This window comes from Caretta caretta, chromosome 14, assembly GCF_965140235.1.
Source record: "Caretta caretta isolate rCarCar2 chromosome 14, rCarCar1.hap1, whole genome shotgun sequence".
NCBI lineage: Eukaryota > Metazoa > Chordata > Testudines > Cheloniidae > Caretta > Caretta caretta.
Genome location: NC_134219.1, coordinates 21,487,412 through 21,507,175, shown reverse-complemented (window position 1 = coordinate 21,507,175; position 19,764 = coordinate 21,487,412). Strand labels below are relative to the sequence as shown.

The 19,764-nt window shown below is 43.5% G+C and overlaps 1 protein-coding gene across 1 annotated transcript in view; it reads right to left on the bottom strand.

Moving 5' to 3' along the window:
* HS3ST3B1 (heparan sulfate-glucosamine 3-sulfotransferase 3B1) overlaps positions 1–18,601 on the bottom strand; it is a 47,300-nt gene extending 28,699 nt beyond the window's left edge. Inside the window, exon 1 of the mRNA XM_048817584.2 lies at positions 17,683–18,601. Within this exon, the coding sequence (XP_048673541.2) occupies positions 17,683–18,221 (539 nt within the window). The 5' untranslated portion in view covers positions 18,222–18,601. The remainder of the gene's footprint in view (positions 1–17,682) is intronic.
* Positions 18,602–19,764: the final 1,163 nt, after the last annotated feature.

Sequence of the window (19,764 nt, the reverse complement as noted above, 5' to 3'; positions counted from 1 at the left end):
CAATGCCTATTCTCTCAGCTTCCGTCTGCTGGATGTAGATGTGCCGTGGCACTTATAATTGAGACAGATCAGCTCCAAAATCAAACAGTGAGTAACCGAGCAGAAGAGCTCAATTGGGGTCATGGTGTGTTATGCAGAAATCATTTACAAACCCATCTAGTACAGGGTATTTTCCAGAGATCCCACATACCATTTACAAGTGGTCCTTGTACCTGCCCCAGAACTCTAACGGCTTCATCATTTTAAGCTGCACAGAGGGGAATCGTGCAGGAGTTTTAAAGGAGGCTCCATGGCAAGCCAGTACAGGGGTTTGTGGTACTCATGGTGTCTGAAAAGGCTATAAAGCAGCCAGCCCTTGAGTTCATCTTACTGATTGCTCTCAGATTCAGAGGACCCAGTTGCATACAACCAAGCACAGAAACCAAGGACTGAACTTCTAGAGCCATTGTACTTTATCCATTGCTAGCACTGACAATCACCAGGCATTCACATCTCTGTGGCAGGCATAGGACAAGAATCTAGATAAAGCAATAAGCACTGCACTACAGAAACCTGAGTGTCAACCCAAACAAATGCAGGATCACCCTTTAACCATGTTAAAATGCAGTCTCCTCCTGTCAAGTCCAATTCTGCCACCCTTACTCAAGTGGAAATCAATGGGGACTGTTCGCTGAGTAAGGTACTACTCTACGCAAGTAAGGTCAGCAGAATCAGGCTTGAACAAAACTGTTCACCACCTTACCCAGCAACATCCCATGCCTGGCCTTGCTTATACTTTAAGTACTGCAGTGGTTTTCTTTATTAGATGGAGTTTTGTGGGAATTGGGGGGGGGGGGGGAGGGGTTTGCAGCTGAATTCAGGAGCAACTAAAGCATGGTCCTTCAAGCCATGGAAAATACTTGGTTTTGAGTTTTGCTATGAACAAGATTTTCCTGGGTTTGGGTAGAGGCAGCCAAATAAAGGTTTGAATCATATATTTTCGTTATGTAAAAAAGTGGCAAGATTTCTCAAACAAGCCACATAACAAATATTTGCTAGCTCAAGTTTCATCACCAACCCAATATTTGGGCTGGGTTTCCCAAAAGGTCTGCAGGAAACTTGCCAAATCCTTCAGCAATCTCCAAATCCTAGAGACATGAAAGGGAGAGGTCTAGGGGTTTTTTTTGGTTTTTTTTTTGGTTTTTTTTTAACCCTGAACCATCAAGTTTCGATCCCTAGGGTTTTGTGGCATACCCTTGGATACCTAATAACCTTGGTAATTGGGTCACGTAAAGATCAGAAACGCCTTCTCTCAATTAGCAGTATTTGGCATATGATCCCAAGTTGAGCAGTTTTGATTCCATCCAGTAGAGGGCATACTATTCAGCTCCTTACAGGTATAAGCGTGGGGGGGGGGGAGGGAGAGGAGGAAATCACACTAAATAGGTGGTCACAAAACAAATCAAAACGAGCTAGAAAAGTTCACCAAAACTGACAGACTTCACAGAGCTCCATTTATTGTCCAATCATGCAGTCGGCTTAACGCCACCAATGAAGTCTGCTGATGAAATCTAAGAGTTCTCAGTGTGGCAATTATAGGAGCTGGCATACAAGAATTGGGGAAAGATAAGATACCTTTACTTTTTCAAATTAGAAAATTCACAGGCTCTTAATCTGCTTTAAGACCACCTGGGCCTACTGTTTATATACAGCCTAATTATTATGCTACCTTTATCTGTGTGACTTCAGCATGGTCTCTGGGGAGAGCTAATAGCTGTAATGTTAAAGATACAGTTTGCCAGAAGTTAGCAATGTACAACCTGGATATTTTGCACACACACACACACACACACACACCCCCTGCAGAAGCATTAGCAGAAAGAGGGCTCCACCTTCCACAACACAGATCCAGGCAGTACAGCAGAAAGAGAACCTGTAATTAACAAGCTTAAGGACAGACAACTAGAGCTCCCACCCCATATCAGTTTGCAGTGAGACCTGGCTTGAAATGCTAACCCGCTATTCAGTTTTATCTGAGCCTGATCCATTGCACGTCTGACAACTTCCCCCTCCACCCCATTAACTGGATTCTCTCAGCCTTTCAGAAACACCAGACAGACCTGCTGCTCACTAGCTGCAAGAGCAGCAATAAATGGAAACAAAATCTGCTATCAGAATTATGTGTGACAAATTCTAACAAACTGATTGCAGGGTGGTGGGGGGAAGAGAGACATTACAATCCCCTTCCACCCACAGAAAGTGTAAAAGCCAAATCAAAAACTTTACAACACTAATGAGCTCAGCCTGCAATTCTGCCAGTCAGAGCACTTAGCATTCTGGTATAGAGATCTATTATATGAAACATTCTGTTTAAATGCATGGTGAACATAGGTTCACTTCCTATACTAGGATCCATCCATTAATTCCAACAAAGCCAATGAATTAAAATGGACCCCAAAGATATAGCTAGCTCAAGGGTATAATTTCTACAAGCTCCTCTGACTTAAGAGCCTAACTCCCATTTGCAAGAGCGACTTTAACCAGTTAATTGCTGACAGTTTAGTGGCTTGATGTAAAGTTTTCACTGGTGCCTCTATTGAGGAGTGCAAGTCATGAGAATTTGTGGAAAAAATCTTATCCCAAACCACTAAACTGTCAGAGACTAACTGATCTATGAAACCCCACCATCTAGCACATCGCAGTGCTATGGGATCGGTGTTATAAGATCTTTGGATTTATTAAGATAATATAAAAGGAGGGACGAACGGGAGACATTCACCAATGCTGGACTGAAATTTAGTTAGGCCATTCATTCCCATTTTTAGCGCTGACTCACCACTGTTACTCTGGAGTTACACCTGGTATAGCAGCTGCAGCCCCTGAGCACATAATACTGGATTGTGTGAGTAAGTCCAGGTTAAGGCCCATTTCCAGCAATGTTTGCATATCCCGGCAATGAGGCCAGTGTCAGAGTGAGACATTCAGACTCACTTCTGCCGAGAAGAATTTGGTTTCTGATTTTAATTAAGAACAGGAGTAGGCCCATTGTTTGTACAACATCACCAGCATCGTTTTAGAATTACAGTTTATTTGGCAACTAGTTTCCTGGGTATAAAACATAAAATACATTTTTACAAAGACAAATTATGTTGATGTTTAAAGGCTAGGATACTTGGTCTACTTACAGGAGTACCTCACAATTCTTAAATTATTGATTTGAAAATTCATTAGATGGTAAAATGAAAAACACCTCTATTTGGCCTTTGCACATTTCTAAACAAATATTTAATAGCCAAGTGTGGCATGGAAGATTATTAGTAAACACTTCATTTTTTGTTAGCCATTGGCCTACCCTGCACTAAAAACACTGTAATTTTAGTAATTACAGAATTACTGATGTTACTCCATAGAATCATAGAATATCAGGGTTGGAAGGGACCCCAGAAGGTCATCTAGTCCAACCCCCTGCTCAAACTCCAGGTTTATGCCACTGTTACGGAGAGCAGAATTGGCACAAAGTTACAAGGTATTTTAGAAGGCTATGAAATACTCTGTTTAAAAATGGAATGACGCTTGTAAAAATAAGCGATTCCCAAAGATTCATACAATCTTTTTTGAAAGCTTTGTTAACCTAGTCACTAATTTGCATAATCCAGTAATCTACAATTGATCTCCTGGTCACCAGTGCAAATTACTGGTTCCACTGAAGCGCTATACATATACAATACGATTAAAACCATTATTCACCTCCCTGGAGACAGACTGCAGCTTTGCAAAATAGTGGACGTTATTTTTTACATAATGCAACTGGCATTGAGGGGTTGGGTTTTTTTTGGTTGGTTATTGCATAATGAGTGTAAAAACATTACAAAAGGCAAGGGTTGCATATCTTTATTGCAAAGTATATGTATATATTCATGCCCACAGAAATAGATGTGAAGGACCCAATCCTGCATTACTTACTCTGTCAAAACTCCCACTGTGACTGAGGACTTTAACCAAGTATTTTGCTATTACCATACATCAGATCCTGAGGTCTACAGCTCCGGTGTTGTCTTTTAAAAAGCGTATCCCCTCATTAGAGTTACATGTTAAAAGTATTTTTTGTAAGTAAAAGGATTTCAAGTGCTGATTCCAGTGATACTTGGTTCTGCTCGTCACAGGGCCAGTCATGCAGCAGTGCAGGATCAGGCCCAGCAGCAAGGATGATCAGAATTTAGTCATCCTCTCCCCTACCTTCACAAACATGCCATTCTCACCTAACTGATAGAACAAGCAAATTGAGTACTGACCAGCTAGGAATCCGCACTAGAGGAGGTAGAACATGCCAATTTAAACAAATAAAATGGAGTTTTCCAAAGGGAATCGTGCGCCTAAAAATCATTTACATACTTTTTGAAATCCAACGCGCAGTGACGCTGAAGTGTTGCATTAGTAGACCAGCCAGATTAGAGCCCTGATCTTTTATGACTCATCCTTAATAGCATAAGACTTACTTATACAAACAGTCCCACTGATTTCATTGTGAGGACTACTTGGGCAAGGGTGACCCTTGCTTTGCAAGAGCCCCATTATACTTAGTTAAGCACAATACTAAGTTAGCCACTGGTCAGTTTGGATGGAAGATTAAATTTAGGGGGGTGAAGAAGGGGGAAATTTAGTACAGTCTGGACCTTGATCCTCAGCTGATGTAAACTGGCACAGCTCCACTGACTTCAACCTGCCAGTTAACACTAAGTGAAGAGATGGCCCTTGATAGAGGGTCTCTTCCCCTACCACCATTTTTCCTACAGAGAAAAAAAATGGACCTTTAACTGGACTGGTTTGGGGGATTATTTTGGGCTCATGGTTTGATGTATATAACCATTTTGTTACAGTCAAAATGTTCATTAAGTAGTAAATTAGAATAGTTTCAGATTTTTTTTCTTAATAGAATTGAAGGCAGCTGGAAATAAGTTTATTTTAATTAAAGAGAGTCTGATCCCATTCAATAAACTTGAATGGGCACAAGATTAGATCCTGAATTCCATGCCTTGAGATACACAGGGTGTTAAAGGGACCGCATCAAAAGACCACACATTTTTGCCTGAAGTTTCTTTTGCGGTTATTACTACAAGAAACATTTAAGCCCCCAATCCTGCAAATATGCATACTTGTGCTTAATGTTACCCTTGTAACTACTCCCACAGACTCCAACAGGGCTACTTGTGTGTAAAGTCAAGCATGTGCATATATGCTTGCAGGGATCAGGGCCCAAAATTCTTGGGCCTGAGAGACTCAAGAAATAATTACACTCTCCCCCCCCCCCCCCACTGGCGTTTACGTTGAGCATTTGACAGCACTAGGTAGGATCGGTTTCACTCTAGTCCATTTCCCTTCTTAGCATCGGTCTTTTCCACCAGTTGCAGAGGAGTGAAGAGCACATTTAAAAAGAAATAATTTGTAAAACCAGCAAGTGGCTGAGGAATCTGGGCCAAGTGCAGTACCCAACATGAGTTATTCGAACTGGACTAGAGTTCAGGCTGATTTACGGATAATCCAGGATACCATTGTGCACCAAAGGTTGTAGGAATTTTGTTTTCTCTTACAGCTTTTCCTTACTGTCCCTAGACAGCCACCCTTGAGGCCTGGGGACAGGGTGTTCTTGGGGGAAGGATTCTGGTTTAGACATTGTTGCCTCCACTGGTGGATCAGAACCCAAGTTTACTGACTTCAGAGCAGGTGGCAAAATACATCATTTTGGGGCAGGCATTTGCCTGGGGAAATTCTTCTAGTGGTAGCACAAGGATCGATGAGGGCACTGTTTGACTGATCAACTTTAATATGTTGCTTGTTTTTAATGTTCCATGTCACGGTAATGGGTGCCTGACAGTCAATAAAATATGGTCACTTGCAACAAAAATTGAGATGGGAACCTGCTTAAACAAACATGTTTTGCCCAGCATAAAAGATTTTTTCCCTCCCCATTTATGCTGTGGCTAACAACCATGCTCTGTACAGCTGATCTGCATCAAGTCATGCATGTACTATGAATATAAAAGGAATTTTCATAAGATAGTCATTACTCCTATGCAGTGTGCCCCAGTCAAATCTTCTGCCTCGTGTTTAATATTTAGTTTATCAAGTGACCAATATTGCAGTCTATTGGAGTGCTGCTAGTCATGTGAATCAAATTGCATGATCAGAACCTTAGGAGGTGAAGTTAAAAAAAAAAATCCCATTTAGATTGGAACACCCGGCTGGGGGGGAGGGCAGGAGAGGCAAAAAAAGCAGATTTTGCTATCACTAGTGTCTTGATATTCTTTGCAAGCTTTTTTAAAAAAAATGTGAAGTGTTACATGTAACATTACAGCCCAATTTGGTTTCTTAGTGAGGTTGCAAGTTTAAATTAAATCATTACAAGTAAAGAGATGTGAAAAATTGTTGGGAGCACGAATGAGAGCAGATAAGTAAACTTCTCTGCACTTTAGATCTCTGGGACTATTTTGAATGTAACATTATTGTGACTGAAAGTTTAATATACAATCACACAGGCATCACTCCAGTCACTCCTCAAACATCACATGGTGAAAACAGGTAGCAGCTGATCGCTTCCTGACCTTCTCATTAAACTGCTGAAATAACGTGACCTGGTATTTGTTGTCCTTTGGAGCCCATATGTCCACTGTCCAACGCAGACCTGGTCTATTAATTATCCCCCAACCCACCGATTACTGGTATTCACACCAACACAAGAGAGGAGTGTTCACATTGAAAGAGGACTATACTTTGTTCTTACTACAAGGAGCCCAAGGTCTGTGCAGTTATTCCATCCTAAGTCAATTAAACAATTGAAGCCTGCCTCTTCCTAAGTACTCAACATCCTCAATTTTGTTTTTTTGTCGATGACTGTACTCAGCCCTTTGCAGGGCGGGAAAGAATGAACCGGTTTGGCAGTAGAACACATCCAGAAATAAAAAAGTTTGGCACTACATTTTTCAAATGACAATCAAAGCCTTCTACCTCCCAGAAAGCAGCTGAAGATATTCAGCTGCATAAGTTAAAGAGTTCACCTTGTCCACTTTAATAAAAGATACTAAGCACCAGGGATTCTCTTCCAATTATTTTGATGCCAATCGCTAGCATAATGTTCCATGACATGCCACAGAGTATCGCACTAATCAGATTAGCCAGGCAGATCCACCACCCAAATAAGCCTCATACCCACCCCCCCAAAAGCATGGTCAACTTTGAAAAAGTTCAACAACTCAACAGGTGAGGCTATGAAACCTGATCACAGCAGACAATGTAGCTCCTCTCAGCGTCGTGCTGGGAAGAACTCATCACGTGCGTCATATCAGGCAATGTGCTTGAAACAGAGTAGCGCACTGAAAGCCCAGCAACACGAATAATCTTTGCCATCTGTTTGAACAACTCAACCCTCCTCAGATCTAAAGGAATGATCCCATGAAACACAAGGGCCTTGCTGACTGATCATAGCAGTCCACCCCTCCTTTCTGGGGCCATTTTCTTCATAACTCCACACAGTCACTAAGACAATGTCATTTGGGTCTGTCAGGATCTGACTGGAGGCAATAAGTGCCTTGGAGAGCATTTTTTTGTTTTTTTTTTTTAAAAAGACACAGAAGTAGTGATAGCCCCATTTAAAATCCTATTGGACTCTTGCCTGCAAATATTAATGAGTGGGTAGGAAAAAATCCCCGTCGACAAATGATTTGGGGGTGGGCAGTACGAGGCAAGCTCAATAATAGCATGATCTCTTTTTGAAAGAAAAAGAGCAAAGATCCCAAAGGGATCAAAAATGTTAAAGAGAAGCCATCCAAAAACAGAAGAACAAAGAAAAAGCCTTATTTAAAAATAAATTGTAGCTTTCGTTCCAGTTAAGTGCAACTCAACGACATTTGGTAGAGAAGCCTGCCTTCTTTGTACAGATGCTATGATTCATATGCATGAAGTTTTTTTTAATCAAAGGAATCCAGGTCCAGTCCAGGTCACTCTGAAGTTTATTGTAAGAGACCGCTTTGCATCCTTAAAAGCAAGATCTTGCAAGGTTTGAGTGCCCTTGGAAGATGCCGTCAGTGGTAGTGGAGGGCACTCAGCACCTGGCTGCATTGGATCCTTGTTGCTTTATCAATAGTTTGCACAGATCTGCTGCAAGAGGTGTTGGAACCACACACTTGTCACCACTGTAAAGCAGGTATTTATAGTGCTGCAGCGATCATGGGTAAAATCCCAGCCTCAGTGAAGTCAATGAAAGTTCACTGTTAACTTCATTTGGCCAGGGTTTTACCCCATATCATTAATGAACCACTTGACTCTGAGACTAATTATCCCCCTACCCCCTTTCTAGAGCTCTGACTAGATACCAGGGGGCACTATGGGACAATTTGCTCATTATGGCAATTGTGACGTTCCTATGGTAAGGAAGTTCACAGCTCACCAAGTCTCTGCAGAGTCACCATGAAGCAGCACCTAACACAACGGGGCCTGGATCCTTGAGATTCCTTAAGTGCCAAGTAATCTAAGAAGATTTTCATAAATGCAGTTATTACCATGCTTGAAATAGATAAACCACATGTAACCAGACATGCTCACAAGCCTGAATCTGCAGCCACAACTCTCACTAAAATCAGAGATTAGGGACTCTGCACTTGCAGGAGGATCAAACCCTAAAATTTGGCTTTCCAAGGCAAGGATTCCATCAGTGTTTTGTTCAGAGCACTGTACATTATGGTGCTATTATTTAGATTACAGCACGAGGGCACTTTCCACACACAGACAAAGCCTACAATCTGGTAGTCTAAATAAACATTCAATGGGGAACTGGGGATATTCAGCACATTGCAGGAAGTGCTTGGCACTGCAGCAAACCGGCCCTACAGCAGATGGAAAAGTTGTTAAAAAAAATATAATAATCCAGCAAGCAATATAGGGTCAGTTATACTTATTGTGAGACAGACTTAAGTTCTTAGTACTATTTAAGAGTATCATTATTGCTGCCCCAAATAAAAATACAGAGAAAATAGTTTCAAAATATCATAGAACTGATATTCTAGGCTTGCAAGGAGGAGTGATTTTTCTGGCAGTCCTGTAAGACAGCAATTGCATTATATACCAGTCCACAAGAGGCTATTCCCTTGCCTCTCCCCACCACAAATGCACAAGGTTGTTAATGCTGCACACTTCAATTTTCTGAGACAATTGCAAAGAGGAAGCTTAAATATCAAAAATTCCACACACTACTTATAATTAGTTTGCAGTAATGGCTGGATCTTATTTCTTTTCTGTCATGGTAAATACTCTCATTTGAAGCAGCTAACATGCTGCATTAATTACCAGAAAAAATGCAACATGCTTACAGAATTTGTTTCCGTTGGATCTCCAGCTATCTCGCTATTGAAAATCCATTCAATTTTTCCCCTCTTATCACTTTGCTGCTTCAGGGACTATATTTCCCGAACAACATTATCTGATTTTGCTTTATTTTTGCAGCAGAAAAAAATCATGTTTTGTTTCACTTCAACAACCCCTTTACCTTGTAAACAATTAAGCAGAAGAAAAATAAAAACCACCATTTTGCTTCTCCTTCACAAGCCAACATCCTTTATACTTTATAAAGTAACAGTTCAGACAAAAATGATATATTGAACACTATTAGTCACAAATACCATTCCAGAAAGGAAACTTATCTAGATAAGCAAGTTCTATTGGAAGTTGTGCCTTGCAGGAGTCATTTTTTTTTTAAAAAAAAAGTTATTTTTTTTAAAGTTGTCTCTCAACTAAAACTAAGTACCAACTCCTCAAAGATCTACCACCACCTCGGGGTTAAATATCCCCATTAACATATTGCTAGGGTGAAATATACCAAAAAAAGATCTAAAGTTTTAAAACTGGACAGTCCGATTTGTGCAACGAAGACTCAATCCTGCAAACACTTATGCATATGAGTAACTTTACGAATGCAAGAGGCCCCATTGACTTCAGTGGGAAATACTTGTGAATAGTTTTGAAATGTTCGTAAAGTCAGAATCAGGGGCAGTATGCATATAACTGAACAGTGAGTAATTCATAGCAGTTTATATTTTCTGGTTATGTGAATGACAAAATAAGAAATTTTATTATTCAGCTACAGCTCTTTATCCTGTCTGACATCAATTTAAATTTAAAACATGAGGAGATTATGGAAATATGCAGGACCTTGAAACATGCTGAGGCTCAGTTAAGTCACTGGGAGTTTGGAGACAGAATCTTATTTCTAATTCATATGGTCAAACTCCTTTAGCTTATTTGGATCAGAGAGTTAGAAATTTGCAAAAAGTTATTTTAATGAAAAAGAGTGATGTGCTGTCAGATTTTTAGTTTGTGACATTTATAAACTGTGAAGCTGTTTGGCAATTGAAATGTTCATTTTCCAATTGCAATATTCGTTTTTAAGTGCTAAACTTAGGCCCCAATCCTGCAAACGCTTAGGCACATGAATAACTTTCAGGTATAATTTGCAAATGTGCCTAGTGATTTAGAAGCTTAAATCCCTTTAAAAAAAGGGACTGTCAAATTCCCAATCTCAAGCCATTTTGGTGACAAAGTTTTACGCTTCATCACATGCTGTTGAAATCAATGGGTCCACTTGCATAAGCAAAGTTACAAAAGTACACAAGTGTTTACAAGGTAACGGGCTAGAGCTCCAACCCAAACTATTACAAGAATTTCTATTCCAATGAATCGCTTCAGAATGAACGTGAATAAATTGAATACTGGCATTTCCAAACGTAAAGCAAAAATATTTCTTTTAAATATTGACAGTCTCCCAACTCATTGCATCTGGGATAACATTTATGATTAAATTACTTTTAGTTATTTTCCCCCCTTCACTTGTAAAAGATTAATCAACCATTTTATGGTCTAATTTAGATGCCTAATTAAAAACAGAGTTCAACACCTTCAACACCATTTTTGCTAATAAATCTTGACAGCTCTTCTCCCTTGTAACATGCAGGTTCTCATTTCAGAATACCGCATTATAAATGCGGTTAGCTTTTTTATTTTACCTTAACTGCTGTAGGGTTGGCAGTACACTGTTGAAGTCCCAGAATTGGTAGTAAGCGATTTCAAAGAGACTTCCGTTTAGCTAGACTGTATTTACTCCTCTCAGTAACCAATGCAGCACACACTGTGACCTTATTTTATGTTTTGCTAACAGAAGTTGGAGGGCGGGAGTCGTCTCTCCCTCAAAATGCATTAAAATTAAAATTTGGAGAGCTTGAAATCTTCACAGCTGCTACCTAAACTCACAGGGTTTCAAATTTAACTCCATTTAGGGTTCTATTTTTAGTATTCCTTTACACTGAAAAAAAAGTGTGTGTTTCTTTAAATGTCAGTATTTTGTTAATTTGACAATTTGAAATATTCATACCAATCTTCACCATGCTCCTACAGGCTGCTTATGCACATGCTTAATGCTATGCAACAGTAGTTCCATTGGCTCCAAAAGAGACTACTCACATGTGCAAAGTTAAGCAGGTGCTTGCAGAACTATGGTTTTTATAAAGCCTAGATTACTGCTCTCCAAGCCCCCAATCCTTTAAACCCTATGAGTAGTCCCATTGACTGCATGTGGGTAAACTATTTGTGTTTTTTCGGGATCAGGCCCTAGAACTGTAGATTTTAGAATTGAATAGCTCCTACCCCCAACCATGCAATTCCAACCCCACTGCCATTGAAGATAAGGAGTTCATAAATTTACTATTGCTCTGAAACGCCACCCACATAACACTGAACCTGGTATCTAACCAGTTTTAGCCCCATTAGTGCAACTCCAGTTTAATGAATTAATTATCTTCATTCTGCTTCCCAAAATGACTAATCTGAGCAATTTATCAGTGGTGAAACTGATCCTGTGTGTGAGAGAGAGATACACTATCCTAGTATGAACTACTAATGCAAAAAGTTACAAAATTAATTCTCTCCTAATTCGTACAGATCTAACCACCACCACCACACAACAACAAAGAAGTTCCAGTCACAGGGCACACAGCACAGCCTGGAGTGATACCACTATATTTTTCGTATGGTCAAAAGAAAGATCTGGTTCTGCTAACATTTTCATGCTATGTGGTCTTGTTTCACTAGCAGAAGAGAATTTAATCCTAAATACGTCTAAGCAACACACGAAATCTTGAAAGTTAAGTGGAGGGGAAAAAAAGTAGTGTTCACAAACTGAACAGTATTTATGGTTTTGTATAAAATAGTTCAGTTTTAAGTTTACTATTAAAACCTCAGTTTATAATTGGCCTGTGGATAGAATTTTAGCTTGTTAACCTCAGTAGAGGAAAACAAGCTAAAATTATTTGCACGATAGATAACTAAATAAATATTTTCCCTTATTAAATTTGCTATTAGACAAAATATCTAGTGTTCAAACACTTTTTGGCATCGGAGTTTAAAGAACTATTAAGTTGCAAACATGTTGTATACTGATTTGGGGGGGGGGGGGAAGGTGGACAGGGGAAAGAAAGAATCATTAAAAACCAGAGCTTTTAATTAGTATTTCCACCTCATCTTCAAAAGCATGTAAACTCTGAGGAAGTGATCCGGGACAGTATGAGAGTGAATAAGTAAAATCTGAAGCACTCCAGTCCTAGTCTAAAGCAAACTTGATTATGGGGGCAGATGACTGTTTTGTTTCTTTTCTCACAGCCGTCCTGAATCACAGCAAACAGAAGGGGGGAGGGATGGGAAGAAAAAAAAACCATCACCCAATCAACATCTTTAATGAGCTTCATCACCCACAAATGTCTTTTGTTTAGGTTAATGGTGCCTTGTTATGCCAAGTGGAACTACTATTAAATTCTGATGCTTAATGCAAATGTCCTCCTCTGCTTTGCCACTGTAGCTCTTGGGATTATCAACCTATAAAATCATTACCTACTTAACCGGTTGTGAGCAGTGCAGTTTGTGCCGAAGAGACACTCTGCAGCATAACAGCCCCTCAAGTCTACCTTATACAAGTCAGGCAATAAGTTCTTTTTGACTATCCCAAACAGACAACATGGGCCATATGGTATATATAGTCTAAACCTTGATCTAGGGTAACAAATGCCTCTTCCATTCCCTCCCATTTTAATAATGTTATGAGCAGAGCACCACCACTGTTTGTGTGATGTATAAATACAAGTCATCCTTATTTATGGGCTAGGTTGTTATATTATTTTTTATAATCCCTGCAATAATTTAAATTACCACTGCTTTCAAGCAAGATGGGGATTCAGGAGTGCATTAATAATGAAGAGTTATAGAAAGACAAACAATCTTTTCATCTATTTTTTAATCCTATGGGGGGGCTGGAGGGGGGAAATAGACCCTAGTTTAGAGTTTACAGTTCAAATACTGACACTGAAATTTAAATCAAATTAAAATAAATGTTAACTCCCAAGTTTGAGTAAAGTTTTGGATTAATTCGGTTGATAGGTTTAGATCACTGATCAGACCTTACACCCAGAGCAGATTGCAGGAGAAGCAGAGAAATGAAGGTGCAGGACAGAGCACAGGGGTGGGAGAGAACCCACCATTTTTATAGATAGGTGTTTACATTTTTCCAGGCAATCATCTTGCCCTGGTTGCAGTAGGATCCTAATGCTGCTCTTTCAGCAGAGATTAGCGTAGAGGTTAATGTTTCTTGTCACCCTGACAGTTTTGCTCATTAATTTTGTGTTTAGTTTGGGGAGAATATTAAAAAAAACAAAAAACCCCAAACCTGTTTTGACTCCCTTAATGAATCTTCCTTGAAAGCAAAAATAGTGCTAAGATTACCAGCCTCCTCTGAGGCTCTGCTAATGAGCCTGTTTCTGAACTGCTAAATAAAAAAAAAACAAAAAAACTTGACACATTGGTGCTTTGAATTTTGTTGTTGGAAGATCTTGAAAAAAAAAGGGATTCCACCTTTACCACCCGCCCCCGCCCCCCCCCCCCCCAAGAAAGAGTCCTAAACACATACCTGAAGTGACTAACAGACTTTGAATGGGCCAGATCCCATATAGTCTTAACACAGAACTCCCATTAACTTCAGCGTCTGCTTATGAGTTTCAGGACTCAGTTAAAATAGATCTGACTTCTGTACCATGTCCCTGAACGAAAGAGGGAAAGATTGAACCGAAGAGTAATAGCTAGTTTGGTTTCTGTTTTATTGCAACAAAATAAAGTATTTTCTTTTGCTGGACTCCACCACCTCTGAAATCAACAAGTACCCATTCACTTTAAAAATCAGCAAAGAATTAAATACACAGTACTAACAGGGTTTTGTAACTAACATCCCTAACGAACACTGTGGGTGCTACTGGATTTTTCACTTGGTTTACAGTTCATTTTTTTCCCCTTTCCCACCAAATGTTTTCCAGCTGACACAGATTATACCTTCACCTTTCTTTGGGGATTAAATTAATTACTCCAATTCAAATGGAAACATTCCTTTATTTAATAGAGTCTGTTCTGGAGTTAGAACATTATATGCCTGAATATGTTTTCAAAAACTAACCAGATTTAAAATAATCATCTTTCTTGAAGGAAAAAAAAGTCAACCTACAGCTACAAAGCAGTCAAGTATACAATAAGTGTGACGTTCATGCTTTACATTATTTACTGCAAGACAATCAAATCTGACTATTGTAGAATTAGACAACTGATTTTGTTTAAAATGCACCCAGGCTACTTTATATATAAAAATCGTAGGTGTATATATTTAATGACATGATTGTGTCACTGTCTATAGACACACGATATAGATCTACTAATTAGGCTTGCACACTCATGCTTTATTATATGCATTTTAATCTATAGCTATTTATTGATCCCCTCCCATCAACTTGAAGTCGGGTCTAGTTCTCAATTCGTCAGATGCCGTTGTCTCCTAGGATTTAGTGTTACCTTAAAGGCTGACCAGATTTATTTGAGCATAAGCTCTCCTGGGTGAAAACCCCACTTCAGATGCATCGGAAGAAGTGGGGTTTTTACCCAGGAGAGCTTATGCTCAAATAAATCTGTTAGTCTTTAAGGTGCCACCGAACTCCTTGTTGTTTTTGTGGATACAGACTAACACGGCTACCGCCGATACTAGGATTTAGTGGAAGTTATTCACTTTCCATTTGTCAAAAAGCGCCACAAACTGGGCTTGCAGGAACTGTGCTCACAGCTTAGCGAAAAGGGACCCAGGCAGATGAAGGCTGCAGGTGAACAGCCTGCCCCTTCCCCCTGAAGTTGGGCTAACTTTTCTCCCCTGGATTTTCTGTACAGATCCGTCACCTGCCGCTCAGTCCTCACCAGCGCCTTGAGTTTACAGGGTTTTGCTGTTCTGTCCCCCTGCCCCAACACCCCTGTAATACAGCTACAGGGTAAAGCAAGGCAGCTCGCAGCCTGGGACATGGTGCACTAGCTGCCTTTCATCATCCAGCAAACTTCTAGACTTTTGTAACTCTTCAGAATAAAGAAATAATTAGGGAAGGAAAAAAAAAAAAAAAGACAATCAAATCACTTCAGTCTCCCCGGAGCTGCATTTTCTCTCCACAGTCTCTCCCTTACACACACAATTTTGTTCTTTTGGGGATTTTATTTTTTGCAGCCCGTATTTGTTCTGAAGACAGAACTTTTTACAACCCTGCTGCCAACACAGTTTTAAACAAAATTCAAACAAGCAAGAGACATCACGCTGGTAAGACAGACAGCCAAAGCAAACCTGTGTTTGGGCACCACAAGGCAAGCGGGGAGAAAGAAGAACAAAGCGTTAATACGAGACTGTTACTCTTCCATTGCTGTTCAGCTCGGCCGAGCCCAGACATGTTGGACCGCAGAAGTTAAAGGGAACGCGGTGCAAAAAAAGAGAGACACGAAGTGGTAGCAATGTTTCAGGAATTCTATCGATGGGATTCTCTCTTTCCAAATCCCTCAAACAAATCGGGCTCAGATTATCCAACACTGCGGGGCAAATCTAGTTTAAACTAATAATTTACTGCAAACTGGAGTTTGCACCCCAGAGCCTCTAAACACCGGCTCACTATAACACAAAACTCATAACACTGGAGCAGCTGAGATTGAGCTGTCTCAATCCAGAGACATTTGACAGTTAACACTTTTCTGGCATTTAAAAGGACAAAAAGGATCCCGTGCATGTGAAGTATTTTCCCCTCTAAACTTTTCATGATCAAAATTTATTTTAAGGCAAAAAAAAAAAGGGGGGGGGTATTTTGTTTTATCGATAAAACCCAAACAACGGGTCTTGCGAACGCTCAAAGAAAATTGGTTCCGTTCGGTTCGCGTTCCTGCGGAACGGTACCGGAGTTCTGGATCGATTCCCTTTTGCAAAGAAGGAGCCGAGAAGGGTCTGATGCGCTGGAAGAGATGCTGCAGTGTCCCTTTCTTCCCAACAGAGATCACTACATCCCTGCTCCATGCTAAAGCTGCCTCCCTCGCAGCGATCAAACCCCGTCTGGCCAAAGCAAACGACGGGCGCCAAAAATACATGCGAGGAATTAAAGTCAAGGGCACGTTTATACGGATACTGGCAAATGCCGACCCTGAAAAAGCAGCTCCTGGTGAAATGGTACACGATGGGAAGGGGCACCTGCATTGCCCCATCGGTCACGACAGTGAAGAACTGTTTCCATCTTCTAAATTGTGGGGACTTTCCCAGCGGCCTTATCTGGGCTTTTTAATCACCAGCTGAGCTGCATTCAGCAAACAGAACCGGGACACAGCGGCTGACTTTTTGTCAGCCAATAGCCTGACCGAGAACACCAGTCCTAACCATTCGGGGTAATCTTACAAATTATGGGCCGATCCTGGCTCAGTGGCCCAGATGGCTATTGCCGGACATAGCAGCAGAATCTAGGCGCCCGATCCTTCCATAAACCAGATGCCCCCCGGATTTCTTCGCCGATTTGTCAGAAACAAGGAACGAATCTAACCAAAGGGCTTCCCCTTTGGGGCATTCCCCTCGTGTAGCTCGCCGCCTTATGAGGGGATAGTAGAAAGTAGCTGAATGGTTCTCCAGGATTCAAATTTAATTGGAGGGAGAAGCCACTATTTTTTGCAATTTCTATATCGCGCTGAGAGACAAACAATCCCACCCTCCGCCCCCTCCGATAGCGGAGCAGTACAACCACTGCGGAACCAACTAGAGAAGAAAAATAAACTTTCTACATTTTTCCCCCTGGAGTCTCTGCGGTAATGGGAATCCCCAGCGGACATATCGATTTTTTACATATATAAAGTAGAGCTCCCCATCTATTTCCACAGAGGGCAGTTTACAGGAAATCTTGTCCTGCTGCAGAAATTAGAAAGGGAAAAATACACACTGGGTGGGTCTAGGTGGGCCAGGGCAAAAGCCAATCCGGAGCTGCACCTCATTTAGACCTTTTCCTGCCGCAAAAAGCGAAGTTAGGGAAACCTCCGGGAGCAGCATCTCTTGTATGTTCAGAGTGGGGGAGGAGGGAGGGGGCGATTCCTGCTGCTGATCTGAGGCTATAAATTATGGATCTGTATAAAAGGTGTAAGTGGAACCCCCCCCCCCTCCCCTGGAGGGGGAAATGAAGCAGAAATGGCCTGGAGGGTGAGGAAGTTGATTTATGGGTTTGGTCCAAGTGACCCCGCAGGAGTTAAGTTTCAATCACGCACACGCATCAGGAGGCACATGGAGGGGAGGGGGCAGGGGGGTACCTGTACCAGGCGAAGCCCCGCTCGTAGTTGCGGTCGAAGAAGTGGGGCTCGGCCCCCACGGCCCGGATGTCGGGGTGCACCCTCAGGAACTCCAGCAGCGCCCGCGTGCCGCCCTTCTTCACCCCGATGATGATGGCCTGCGGCAGCTTCTTGGTGCCGGAGCCGTTGAAGAAGCTGGAGATGGGGCTGGTGGGGTCGGGGGCCGCGCTCTGCTCCTCCCGCAGCTCCGAGGGGGAAGCCGCGGCGGGACCCGCCAGCCCCTGGGCTCCCCCGGAAGGCGCCCGGCGCAGCAGCTTGGAAAGCACCTGGAGACCCTCTCCGCGCGCTCCAGCGGTGGCGGCAGCCTCCCCGGCCCCGGCAGCGGGCCTCCCCGCGAGGCCGGGCACGGAGGCGCAGGAGCCGGCGCAGGAGTAGAACATGTAGAGCCAGAGGAAGAGCATGATGCAGAGCAGCAGGAGTTTCCGTCTCACCGGGAGGAGCGGCGGCGGCGGCTGCAGGGCGCTGGGCGCATCGAGGCAGCAGATCAGGCGCTGTCCCATATGCCCGCCTGCGCGCCGGGCAGCATGGCTCAGCGCACGGGCACCGCCGCGGGGGTTGCTCCCGGGCCCCGCCAGTCGAGCCCCAGCGCCGCGCGGGGGTGCCCCTCCGCCCAGCCGCTCAGGAGCCGCGCTGGGCAGCGCTCCCGGAGAGAGGCTAGCGCGGGGAGGCTCGGGGTGCCATGCCGCGCTCCCCGGGGCGCACGGCCAGTGCCCCAGGGCAAGTCACTCAGCAGGCTCCGCGCCGCGCGCCCAGCATCGCCGCCTCTGCCCCAGCGCCCCGCGGCTGCTCCCCGGGAGCCTGCCTGCGACCGGCCCCTGGCAGAGCCTCCCCCGGACTGCCCGAGCGCCGGCCTCCAGCGGGCAGCCCCTCAGCCCGGCGAGGAGGGGTGGGAAGCGGTCGCCCGTGATAGGCAGCCCCGGTGGCCTATAAGAGCCGGGTTCCCTATGATAATTAGCCCCATTTGTTGATAGGAAGGCAGCCAACGGGAATGCAGGCTGCTCCGGCGGGGCGGGGCGCTGGGGGCTGCTGGAGGTGATTAGCGATTCTAATTGGCTAATGAGCCGTTCAAGGGGCAGGGGCGGCTGTGGAGTCAAGGCTCTTTGGGGGCGTGGGGGGGGGGGGGGATGGAAGGAAGGCGACGGGGAGGGTGGATCAGCAACCTCCTGCCCCGAACTCATTCCTCCTCCGCGCTCAGCCACGCAGCCGGGGAGCCTGGGCTGCGCGCTGGAGACAGCCCCGTTACCCGCCCAGATGTGCAGCGAGACGCAGCCAGATGTGGCGAGCGCGCGCACACAAGGGGGTTGTGGAGGGGGGGCGGGGAGGGATACTGGCTCCGGAAGGCAGGGATCGTCCGGGGAAGGTCGTCAACCCCGTGATGAATTTAGTTGGCTGAAGGGACCCGGTTAGTGGATGAAGAGGAAAGGAGACGCCTAGGAGCGGACAGTGCTACTTCCAGCGCCCACCCTCCAGCTGTGCATAGAGAGAGCCCTGCCACCAGCAATATGGATAGGGGGCCCCACTCCCAAAAGCGCATGGCACTGCTACCCGGCAATCTGCGCAGCTCCCAGACCCCCAGAAGTATATGGCACTGCTCCCCGGCAATATATAATGGTGATATAGGTAGATCCCCTGTCCCAAAAGTACTGTATATAGCCCTGCAATCAGCCATATAGCTATCTCTCTCTCCAGCAATATATAGGGCTCCCTCCCGCCCACTCCCATACTATACTGCGCTGCTCCCAGCCATGGAGACTTCCTTCTGCACCAGCCTGGCTCCCCGGTGCAGGGCTGGCAAGTTACAGCACAAGACCTCAGACCTACCCCACGGGAGGCCATTGGTTTCTCCTCCTGGCGAATCGCTGCCCGGAGTTTCCATTTGGGGGCTTCGCTGTCGGAGCCGCTCTACCTTCCCTGGAAACATTTCGTTTTTCTTTCTGTCTCCCCCACTTTTGCCCTAGCCTGGTGCGGTTGCTTACAGGGGGGAGGCGAACTTTAAAGTGTTCTTTAGAGACAGAGACTTTTAACTGTAATAACCGCAGTCAG